Raw genomic sequence first — 12,089 nt, 5'->3', positions numbered from 1 at the left:
AACATGTTTGACTGGATCTGTCCAAACTAAATACACCCCCACAGCACATTAACAAGACAATGGTTGACTCACTTGTGGGATTTCTTCCAGTCGGCCCCGCTGGGCCCGGACCCACAGTCGTAGGCCTGGATAATGAAGGTATACTCTTTCTGGCTCTCACAGTCCACTGGGCTACTGGCCCTCAGGACTCCCTCTCCCGATGTACGATTCAACACCACTGCCTCGAATGGAGCATCCTGACCGTAGATCTTAAAGGCACAAATCTCCCCTAAAAAGACAAAGGAAGGATGCATTAATGATGTAATGTTTTGTGAATGTGTCACCAAAACTTGTTTATTCTCCTTTTGTGCCAAAATGAAGGCAGCACTTTCATCCTGTATATGCCAATGACATTTAGTGAATCAGGAGCAAATTAAAACTGAGAAAAACAAACCAAAAACAGTGTGATGAGAGGGTAAGAGATAAACATCAACTTATAATTAGTGCCCTTTTCACTTATTTATTTCCTAGACAATTTTGAGGATGAAAGTACTTTGTGTATCAGTCGGACGTCTTGAATATCCTGAATGTTTATCCCAGAGAAAGAGAGAAATTAACCATGTGAGTTGTAAAGAAGAAACATAACAGGCTTTAACAAATGTTGCTCAGCATGTGGCTCATCAATGGACAGACATGAGGGTTCTGGGTGCTTAAAGGCTCGGACGCACCAACCCGACAGCCGACCGTCGGCAGAAAAGTCAGACTGATCGTTCAGCTCCCGTCGGTCCAAAAAGTGCCTCGGAACACTGAAGTGACGCCGACTTGCGTGCGCGAGACGTAATGCGTCTCCATAACAGCAGGCGGCGCTAATCTGTATTGTCGCCCAAAAACTAAAACCGGCAGCTGATTGGACAAACGCGTCACGTGGGGGCTGGCTTCTCCCCGACCATAATGGCAGCTCGTTCGGAATACGATCTCATATTTTACAAAAATAGATCACCGAAACGTGTTTCTGAAAACATTTTAAGCAAGAAATAGGCCATGCAGTTGCTGAATCTGTCTTCATTTCAGACCAACAAAGGTCAGTTTAAAAAAATTTCGTCAGATTTTGAGAGCCGTTAGGCTCATCTCACTCGTCATTTCCAGTAATTGGTCACTGAGTCCGACTGCCCAAATGAAGGCCGACGGCTCCTCCTCCTCCGACGGCACGGAACACACGGAACAGACTGTCCGACGGTCGATAATCGGGTTGGTGTGTCAGAGCCTTAACAACTATCAGACTAAGAATAAGGGACAAAGTTCTTACTTACTGTAGTTTCAGATTGACACTGTTTTAACAAAAACACGAAGGCAGCACTTTCAACCTGTATATGCCAATGACATTTGGTGAATCAGGAGCAAATTAAAACTGAGAAAAACAAACCGTGTGAAGACAGTCAGAGAGAGGGTAAACATTAAATTATAATTAAAAGTGCCTGCAGTTTAAATTTTCACTTATTTATTTTTTAGACAATTTTGAGGATGAAAGTACTTTGTGTATCAATCTGACGTCTTGAATATCCTGAATATTTATCCCGGAGAAAAAAGAGAAATTAACCATGTGAGTTGTAAAGAAGAAACATAACAGGCTTTAACGTGTCAACTCCCCAACACAGGCTGCAAATGTTGCTAAGCATGTGGCTCATCAATGGACAGACATGAAGGTTCTGGGTGCACACTAAGAGTAAGGGACAAAGTCCTTACTTACTATAGTTTCAGACGGACACTGCTTTAACAAAAACACGGGGATGGGAAACATTTATAATAACTGGATTTCTTTCATTCACTTTTTTTCCCCTTTCACAACATTGTTGGAAATAGCTTTTTCATTTAGCTTTGTTTGTTTCTTCCTTTATTTCCTCAAAACCAGCGGTTGCTTCCAGATAATTGGAGCAGAATCAAACCATGGGTAATGAAGTAAAAAACTAACAATACACACTGCTGACATTTTCTTTCAATTTTAGTCCCATTTCTGGACACAAAGATCTTTGTCAGCATGAACTGCTCACAAAAACGCAGCATACAGCTCCTGGGGTTTAGTGAAGAGAAAACTAATTTCTGATATGTGTCAAACTGTGCCAGCTCAACAAAAGATGAAATTTGTTGTGTCCGCAGAGCGCACTACCATACGCAACGAGTGCATTTTGTTTGCCCACGGTGTGTTTCTGTGTGTACAGTAGATCTTGTTGTGAGTCTTGAATCATCTGTGGAGTTTATCCTCTGCACAAGTGTTCATTTCAGGGATTTGGGAAATCTCTTTGCACAGGGAACAAAAAGCTGCAGAGCTCTGACCCTGTGCTGGCTCATATCTCTCAGAACACAGTGGGACACAGCGGCAAAAAAAAAAAAATAAAGAAGCTTCCTAGCTCTGGGAATTCTGCTTGCAGGCTCACACCCCACTGACAAAGACAAAGTTCCCTTTCGCCACTGGCTTTGTTCCACTTCTGCTCCTCTCGTCTTCATATCCCACTGTCATGCGCACAGGCTTATTTTTTCTCTCTGGCTTCCTTTTAACCTGATTCAACTTTTCACACCCCCTCGTTGTGAAATAATGATGCTGCCAAGCACAGTGGGCTTCAAGGTTTGATCCCCAACCAATTTTCAACTTTGCCTGGCCATGGTATTGGCCCCTTTAAGGCGTTATCGAGATGAAAAGGTCCCCAACACGGCTGTGGTACGTGATGTGTATGCATAGAAAAACAACATTAAACACAGCAGGTGGTATGAGAGAAAAGCGATAAGCACAGCGTAAATCCTGCCTGCACATACTGTACACACAAACTGAGCAAATATGGCCTTAGATGGGACCAAAGGGAGCGGAATCTGGTTTGAAAATACCAGTGATTATAATTTACTGCTGCAGCGTTTATACTGTACATAAACCTTGACTTAGTGGTGGGTAGTAGGAAAAGGTACTTCCACTTAACAGTTTGGGGTTGGATGCAAATCCATTTCCCGCTCCATCTGTTGTGGCAATTTCATTTTTTTTTTCTGGATTACATATTTGCAGGAGAATGTAACTGAGTCATGGAGTGGACGAAAAATAGAGTGAGCAACAGAAGAGGAGGGAGAGAGAGAGATGAGGAGGAGGAATGTGATGTGCCAATGAATACGTAAATGGAGATGACAGATTTCAGACTAATTCCTACTGCGTCAGCAAATGTGAACTTAACGCACACACATATACGCTTCCTGCCACTTTTTGCTCCTCAACAGCCCCAACCAGAGGGAACACTATAATGTCACTCCGTTGTGGTGTATGGATTAAGTGAAGTCTAACCTCTTGGCCTATACGTCATGAGGGAAAAGGGTTCCGTTTTCAAAGTAAATATCACAGATCCTTGCTTTGGGGAGTTGGCCTGTTGCCATGGCAGATTGAGAGCGAAGTGGAAAGTCAGCAAAAAATGGTTCAATAATAACATTCATCTAAAATAAGATGGTACTCCAAAGAAAGCTTGAGCGGCATAAACTGCATCGACAGAAAATGTCAAGCTGTCAGGAAACATGTATTTCACGGGATGGTAAATTGCCAATATAATGGAAACGGACAAGATGACTTCAGTTAATGAGAAAACGATGCTCCTGAAACTAACACGTTGTCACAAGGAGCAGAAAAACTAATTTGCACATTCCTTCAGTAAGCACAGTAGTTGACAGAGCATTTAATTTCTTACAAGTTTAAAAAAATAATGTTTTTTATCAATTGCTTACACTTTGTTTTTAATATACATGGCTGTTTGTTAAAGGGTAGAGAATGTTCTATGGCAAACGTTTAGAATAAGGATTTAATCTCAAATCTAAGTCCAACTGGCTGAATCAACTTTACGTATTTTCCTGAAGCCCATTTTTATAGATATTTTGACGTGCCTCTTGGTATACTTTAATTTGTATTACTTGGTTGTTGAGATTACTCTCACTTTTGTGTTTGTATTGATTCAAGTTTAATAAAAAAAAAAAACTTTTTAGGCACTTGGCATTTCTCTCACAATTTTCATGTCATAAAAAATGAATAAATACTGCCAAAAAGAGTAATAATATTACCAATATGCTCCAAATGAAGACAGGATTCCTACACTGACTTTACTTCTGCTGTTTTACTCACATGTTCTCTAAATAGATCAGTTTCTTTTTCTGTTGAGAAAACCGATGCATTAGTTGTCTTTAATAATGAATATTCACAAATGGTTGGCTGTGGTGGCTCATATACCGTACTATATTGTTCATAGCATTTAATCACATTTAAACAACTCAAGTAGTTATCAAGAAGAAACCAACTTTCAACATGTACAAAATTAGACAAACATATCAAATCATCCTTATTCAATCATCAGTGAGATCATAAGACAGGTTTTGTCTCTGTTTAGTATTGGTTTATTTACAAAGCTCAAAAAAAAAAAAAAGAAAGGCTAAAATGAACTCTGAATACATCATTTGAATTAGACAGAACAATAAAATACAGGTTATGATGAAAGTCTTTTTTCCAGTGACTAATCAACACCAATGGAATCAACCGGTCTCATAAGACATCTTTTTCACAGCAGGCGTTAACACCACATTATTAGCACATGCAGTGCTATTGCTACCAACATTAACGAGGGCTGTACTCCATTAAAGCGCCTCAGTACACCAGCAATCACAAACCAATACTTTGCTAAGGTTATTCTTCAGACCTGTGACTAAGACTGGCATCATGTTGGAGCTCTGTCGTGCAAACCTTCTCAGTCATTTCATAATCAGGACCAAAATGTAATGTGAACTAGTGTACAAATGGCAAAGTATGTAATGTAAGATAGGAGTCTGGCAGCAGCACATCGGTCATGATACTGTGGCGATGAATAACCTGCAGGTAAACCATTAGGCCTATAGTAATCTCAACAGGGTGTGACAAAGAATCCTAGCAACACCATGCAAAAAGGTCCACACTATGACCACTAACTAGAATGACACAAACATGCTAGGGCTGGGCAATATGGAGAAAATCAAATATCACAATATTTTTAACCAAATACCTCGGCATGAGATTTTTGATAAATAATCATCAGTAATGTGGATAAGTGGGTAGTTATGCTTTTATAATTCTAGACTGCCGGGGAAGTTCCTTTCATAATTCTAGACTGCCGGGAAAGTTCCTTCCTTCCTATGACACACTGAGCTGCTCTCTCATCTCTGTTTTCATTTGTTTCCTTTTGTATGCATCCTTGTCCCAGAAATGCTTGTTACTAACCTAGCTCTGGGGAGTTCACTCCCCGGAGTCCTTATGTTTCTTCTTCGCAGAGCATAGCTCTGTGATTCTCTGCAATGTCCGGCTGCATCCTGCTCTGTCCTGCCGCATCCACTGCATCCACCCATGTTCTGGTGCCCCACGCTACATCCCGTCACGCCCTGCTGTGCCCGGCTATGACATGAACTACGACTACTACCATTGTAGTCACTGTTCCATTATCTTTATTATGACTATTATTGCCACTGTTCATCACACCCCCAACCGGCACCGTCAGACACCGCCTATCAAGAGTCTGGGTCTGCCGAGGTTTCTTCCTAAAAGGGAGTTTTTCCTCGCCACTGTCGCAATAGCCACTGCTAATGCTTGCTCTTGGGGAAATTACTGGAATTGTTGGTGCTTTGGAAATTATACAGCGTGGTCTAGACCTACTCTATCTGTAAAGTGTCTCGAGATAACTAGTTATGATTTGATACTATAAATAAAATTTAATTGAATACAACAGTTCCAACAGTCTGGTAAATTCAGAAAATGACATCACTTTACTGTAATGCAGCCTTTAAAACCAGGAAAAGACAAAAATTGCTGTTTTTATTCTTCACTGGAGGTTTTGGGTGATTCCCCCCCTCTCCGATGCCAAGAAGACTATTATGTAAAATAGACAGGCTGCTTAAAGTCCTTTGGGCTAAAGGAGAGGTACAATTGTGTATCGTCAGCATGAAAATGAAAGAATGTGTCATGCTGTCCAATAATGTGACCCTCGGGCAACATGAGCGGAAACAAATTAGGGCGTGGAATGAAGCCTTGGATTTCGATCTGGAGTGACAAGCTAATATTTCACCAATTAGTGACCTATAAAAAGGAAACATCTGTCTTCTTTAGATTTTTTGCAGTTAACAACGTGATTTATCACCTCGCATCCTGACTGTGACCTGCACAGCAACATTTAGGAAGTCACTTTCGAAACACTGAAAGCCTCTAGTGAACCCTCCTTCTCAGTCAAAACTCAACAGAGAAAGAGGAAATTCAATCATGTTAATTCCTCTTCTTAATCAAATACTGGTGCGACTCCATCTGGGGTGTGTGTGTGTGTGTGTGTGTGTGTGTGTGTGTGTGTGTGTGTGTGTGTGTGTGTGTGTGTGTGTGTGTGTGTAAGACCTTGATTAAAGCTAAGCAGACAGAATATCAGGCGGTTTTAAGCCCTGATTCCTCCACTCTACTGCTCACACTCACCCCTGCTCCTCTCGTTTAATTAATCACTGGATTACACTTCATCCCACTACTGACCCACAGCCACACACACCCACACACCCACACCCACACACACACACACACATCAATGCAAACACATACCGTCATGCACATTGAGCTCCAGAAATACACACTATGGATAAAAGTTATTTTGAGGGTAAAGGGCTTCATTACAGCGTCTGAGGTTTTAATGAGATTTGATTGACTCATCTTTTGCTTTGCTCTGTGTTCTTTCATGCTAAAAGTTAAAAAGAAAAAAAAAAGATCCCCAACAAGTCTTTTTTTTTTTTTTTTTAATACATTCAAAAATATATTTAGAAATGTGCAGTCTAAAATGGCACCTGGTGAGTTTCTTTTGTTTTTCAGGTTCAATCTGTTTGTCATTTGATTGTAGACCTAAGATATTTCCATCATGAAGAAGCACCTCGCTCTAAATACCCTAGTGGCTAATGTTGCACATGGCTGTGTATGACTGAGCAAGCAAGGGTTATGCGTTAAGTCTTTTCCTGCTCTGGAGCTTCCATCACTCCAGCTGTCCTGGCTAACTTCTCGGAAGAAAAAGTTTAAACTGGAGAACCAACTTCCTAAAAGCTTCAAAACTTCTTCCAGCCTGACTGAATTTGTCTACGTATATACTGTAGTTAAATCAATTATTTGTGTATTAGTCTTCGGACTGTATGCAAAGTCAATTCACTGAAGTAATGAATTGTAATGTGTGTTCATAAAACTGTAATCCGGGTACTTTATAGAAAAAACTGCATAATGGGGTTTAAACTGCATAATGCTAATCTTTAAGATGTTTTTTTGGGCATTTTAGGCTTTTATTTCCGACAGGACAGCTTAGACTTGAAAGGGGAGAGAGAGGGGGAATGACATGCAGCAAAGGACCGCAGGTCAGAGTTTAACCCACGGCTCCTGCGTCAAGGACGAAGCCTCTTTATATGGGCGTATGCTCTACCAGGTGAGCTACCCAGGCACCCCATAATGCTAATCTTTGAGAGAAAAACAAATGTTACTTTGTTCTTTCGGCAATAGGGCGTGATTTGTTTGTATAGTTGATTATGTGTTAGTGTATGCAGGCATAATATTATGCAAGTGTAATTTGCGATTTTGGTTTTGAATGGTAATAATTAAAAATATTTAGTATATATTAGGGCTGGGCGATAAAACGATAACGATATGTATCGCGATAGACACATAATCAATATCAATAGAAAATGCGGTCGATAAAACGTTCGAATCAGAAGAAACCAGAGTTTGTGAATCAAGTTTGGTTGCATGAACAAAGGCCCTCACTCTCTGGCAACCTAGCAACGTGGGGAGTGACACTCTAACAGCCAATCATGTAACAGTATCAAGTTTAGTTGCGCCACATCGCTGTCTCGTGTTCTTCAATAACAGAACCGGCGTGGAGTGGAAAGTGAGTGCCGCAGCGAGCGAGGAAATCGTTGATAAAACCATAGACAGTATAAAACAGGAAAAGTCAGTATGGCAGTTTTGGGGATTTTATAAGTCTGACCGTAGTCAGACCAATAAAAAATCAGACCGTCGTCCCCACCAACACTGGTGCGACCACAAACTTGTTTTACCACTTTAGCCGCGCTCACACTTTGGAGCACAGCCGTATTCGCCAGCAACGTCCAACAACATCTGCAGCTGCAACACGGCACAAGCAGCAGACCGCCATGGAGAGTCAGCGCCTTACTAAACGCTACAAAGAAATAACGGAGGCAGACATGCTGGGCACTGTCCAGAAGCCAGGTTACCAACCTAGCACTAAACCTGCAGAAAATAGTTCCTTCTCAGGTTTCTTATATTTAGCTAACACTTTGCACTATTTTATGACACTTTATTAAGCATTTCTTACTTATTCTTTAATTTTGCACCTTAATGTTAAGAGATAATTGTTAAGTGTTCATTGTAATTTTAGACTTGTTTACATTTGAATTATTTGAGTGTTTTCCATGGTTGTGTTGACATTTCTGCTTTTATAACTGAGGGGATTATAATCAGAGCAGGGTTAAGTTTAAAATAAAAATGTTTAAATTTAATATATTTTTCTCCTGGTCCTTATTTTAAATAGGTCATAAAAAATATCAATAATTATCGATATCGACCGATATGAAAAACTTATATCGTGATACAGTTTTCAACCATATCGCCCAGCCCTAGTATATATAACATCAAAACTAATATGAGTAGCACAATGTCCATTTTTGTATCCAAGTTAGACACTGTAAGTAGGTGTATCTGCATATAATGGGCATAATGGAAAGTACATCTACTTTATGATACACTTGTTCTTAACCTTGCAGTGATTCTAAATGTAAAAATGAATCACAGTGGCGGAATATCAGAAAAATGTCCTTCTACTTCTGCAGTTCTAGTTTTGTATGAGTGAGGGTGGAAGAGGAGGATGAAAACAAAGGGTTCCTGGCCTTCCACTAAGCCTTTCTCCTTTTGGCTTAATGGGATTTTCTCTGTACTGTCTCAAGGTTTTTGGTGAGGACACGATGAGGACACTAAGCACCAGGCAGAGTGCGATTGTCATGTCTGTGGCGCCTTTGTAGATTTGTCACTTCCTGACATATGGCTTTTTCAATCTAAACTCAAAGCTTGACTCCACTACTTTACAAAAGTAAAAAAGAGACACACATTGCAAGAAGTAAAGGTAACTGAATAAAAAGTCATGACGTAACAAGTAAAGGTCAGTATTGAATGGGAAAAAACAATTCCCTACATGACTACAGTACATGAAATGATCCGTTTAAAGTGTAGCATGTGCACCCACATTCAGTAGCCTGAATGCCTCTTTAAATAACAAATACAGTATTGAATGAAAGAACTTCTTTACACAGACACCCAAGTGTGCACATAAAAATAAATCAAAGATGGCCTATAGGCAGCATTCTAAACATTTATAGATCTCATAATCGAGGTAGAACAGGTAATACCTCGTGAAATGTTGTCCAATGACTGAATTTTGTCAAACACCAGCATCTATTTCCCCTTCCAGAAAAATTAAGCCTGAGTGTATAGAAAAAAAACCATCTCTACCAATTTCTTGAGGGTCTGTTTGGCATTCTAAAATGCAATGAACAGGCTAGCATTCACACAATGCGGTGTGTTTGTGTGTGCACGGTTATATGCATTTGTTGACCAGCGCAGTCACAGCAGACTCACAGTCAGTTAAAGAGAGACACGCAGGGGCAATTCATCACAGTCTCGCTGGGCTCCTTCAAATAGCCGGCCACTTCCTAATTGCATTTGGGAGATTGTCGCACTTTCCACTTGACCTCAGGGTGACAAATCAACAGCTCACACAGACAGAAAGCACACACACTTAACACACACTTAAAACACACACACACACACACACACACACACACACACACACACACACACACACACACAAACACACACTTCAGGTTATCTATTCAACCAGGACCGCTGATACCTTGGACAACACAATATAGGAATGGAGAGAATTCAATATCGCAGACAATACACTTTCATTCTGCTGGGGGATTTGGTGGTCTGCTATGCAATTAGTGTTAATTGCAGCATCTGAAGTTATGGGATTAGAATTCATCTGATGAACTGTGGCTGTCAGTGTTGCCTGTTAATTGAAGTGAGTGAAGATGTAGTTGTGTGATTTAAATGCTAAAGCGGAGAGCTCCGAGAAGCCTTTTGGCTGAAGAGTTCAAAACCGAGACGAAGGAGTGAAGTCAGACACAGCAATGAATAGTTTAGGAGAGGCTATTTGTGAGTAAAAGATCATGGATTTGAGTGTCATGACAGACTGCAAAAGAACACGCTTTCAGCTAGGTGCTGAACCACACATTTCTCCTGTGAAAATATGTAAACAGAAAAAGGTAAATGCAGGCAGGACGTTGTTTATCAAGTTAAGCGGGAAATTGTGCGAATGATGTGTGGGGCGTCTGGCAGAGTACATCAAACGTTGGACCACAAAGCAAGCCTAGTTTTTCTCTAGGGCTGCACGATATGAGGAAAATATGCGATAATATTGTTGAATATATATAACGATATCACTTGCGACAAATAAACAGATATTAAAGTGTGCTCAGTTCTGCATTTCTGCTACTCTTAGCATCCTGCTTAAATACAACAAACTGCTTGTTGAATTTAAACACGTTTTATTGAACATGGAATTGAATATAAAAAGGCACCACTAAAAGACAGAATGACAGTTACATTTTAAAGGGCAGTTTTCTACCGATAAGATAAATCTCTGAGTGTCTTGTGCGATATGTCCCAGCCTTTCGCGGTGTGTTTATTGCGCCAGTTGATATTGTGATGATGATTTAAAAAAAATAAAATCAGAGTGAAATCAGAATCAGAGCCAGGGCTGTATGACGATAAGCTAGTATGTAAGCCAGTATGTAAGCCAGTATGACGATAGGGAAGCCCTTACCCAAATACGGAAAAAAGAAAATTAGCACTGTGGGGTATACCACTGACATTGTAGTACAGAAGAGGTCAAAGAGATACAAAGAAGTGGGTTAAAAAGTGATTGAGAGGAGAAACTGCAGGGGAGATAAAGGAGGAAGGGTGTAGAGAGATACAGTAACTACTGTGTCTGAGATAAATAATGCAGGTTTAAATATCACCATCAACCTCTTGGGTCTCTCCGTTTGCCTTCCCTCCTCTTTCTCACCTTCTCCGCCCCATGTTCTTTCTCACTTCCTCTGTTGCAGATTTTACAGCGGTAAGCAATTATTCCACTCTTAACATCAACATTCAGATGCACTGCTCAACCTTGCCCTCCCTTACCCCTGACACGCCTCACCCACTGTTGTTTCTACCCTCTTTCTCACCTTCCTCCGCTCCTACTCTGTTCCTAGGAACCCACTGTTTGCCATAGCTGACAGTTCACTTCTCACAAACACACATGCATATGTGCGTGTGTATATACAGCATATAAAAATCCACACACAAAAGAGAAAGGGTGGCATATTGGCCAGGGTCACACTGTTCTAAAGTCATATGTAAAGGAGGAAAAAGCACACTGTAAGGTTGGTAGTCGTATGTCTGAGAAAGGATGTGTACTACTATATCAAATTTGATATAAAACCTCTCTTCCTATGCTAGCTCAAAGTCAGTCAGTAAGAGAAATTACCCATTATTGGAGTATGCAAATATTATATAATCAGTGAATGGACACCATTCATCTATTTTGTTTACTTTGTTTTCCTAATTTGAACATCTCATTCTACTAATCTAAGCCAAAATACGATTTTACAGCCATGCTGCCCGCTCTGTGAAGCTGTGCTTAGGCACAGTGGTGCTTTGAGCTGAATGCTAACACATCTTAGTTCACTGTGTTAGCAATCCCACCAATCGGTCCTAAAATGTCCCAGTTAGAGAGGAAATGCTGTAAATATATTCTTTGTAAATCTTTACAATCATTCACAGGAAGAACCAAGCAGGTTCTTGTTGCATAATCCAAGTTTTCTTTAAAACTTGTCATTTTCAGCATGTAGCTTGAAGTTTGTTGTGGTTTCCGGAAGCAAAGGGATTTTGAGAACGGCAACACACAGAGCAGGCTTTATCCTGGAAATGCACTTCCGTTGATTCA

The 12,089-nt window shown here is 40.4% G+C and overlaps 1 protein-coding gene across 2 annotated transcripts in view; it reads right to left on the bottom strand.

Annotated features, from left to right (window-relative positions):
* Nucleotides 1-12,089, bottom strand: part of clstn2a (calsyntenin 2a) — a 195,331-nt gene that overhangs the window by 67,689 nt on the left and 115,553 nt on the right. For both annotated transcript variants that reach the window (XM_028592720.1, XM_028592721.1), the window contains one exon: nucleotides 73-268. In XM_028592720.1, coding sequence (XP_028448521.1) covers nucleotides 73-268 — 196 coding nt within the window. The remainder of the gene's footprint in view (nucleotides 1-72; nucleotides 269-12,089) is intronic.

The sequence above is a fragment of the Perca flavescens genome, chromosome 12 (genome assembly GCF_004354835.1).
Source record: "Perca flavescens isolate YP-PL-M2 chromosome 12, PFLA_1.0, whole genome shotgun sequence".
Lineage (NCBI taxonomy): Eukaryota > Metazoa > Chordata > Actinopteri > Perciformes > Percidae > Perca > Perca flavescens.
The sequence above is the reverse complement of the archived record's forward strand: the minus strand, read 5'-3'. Positions and strand labels throughout refer to the sequence as shown.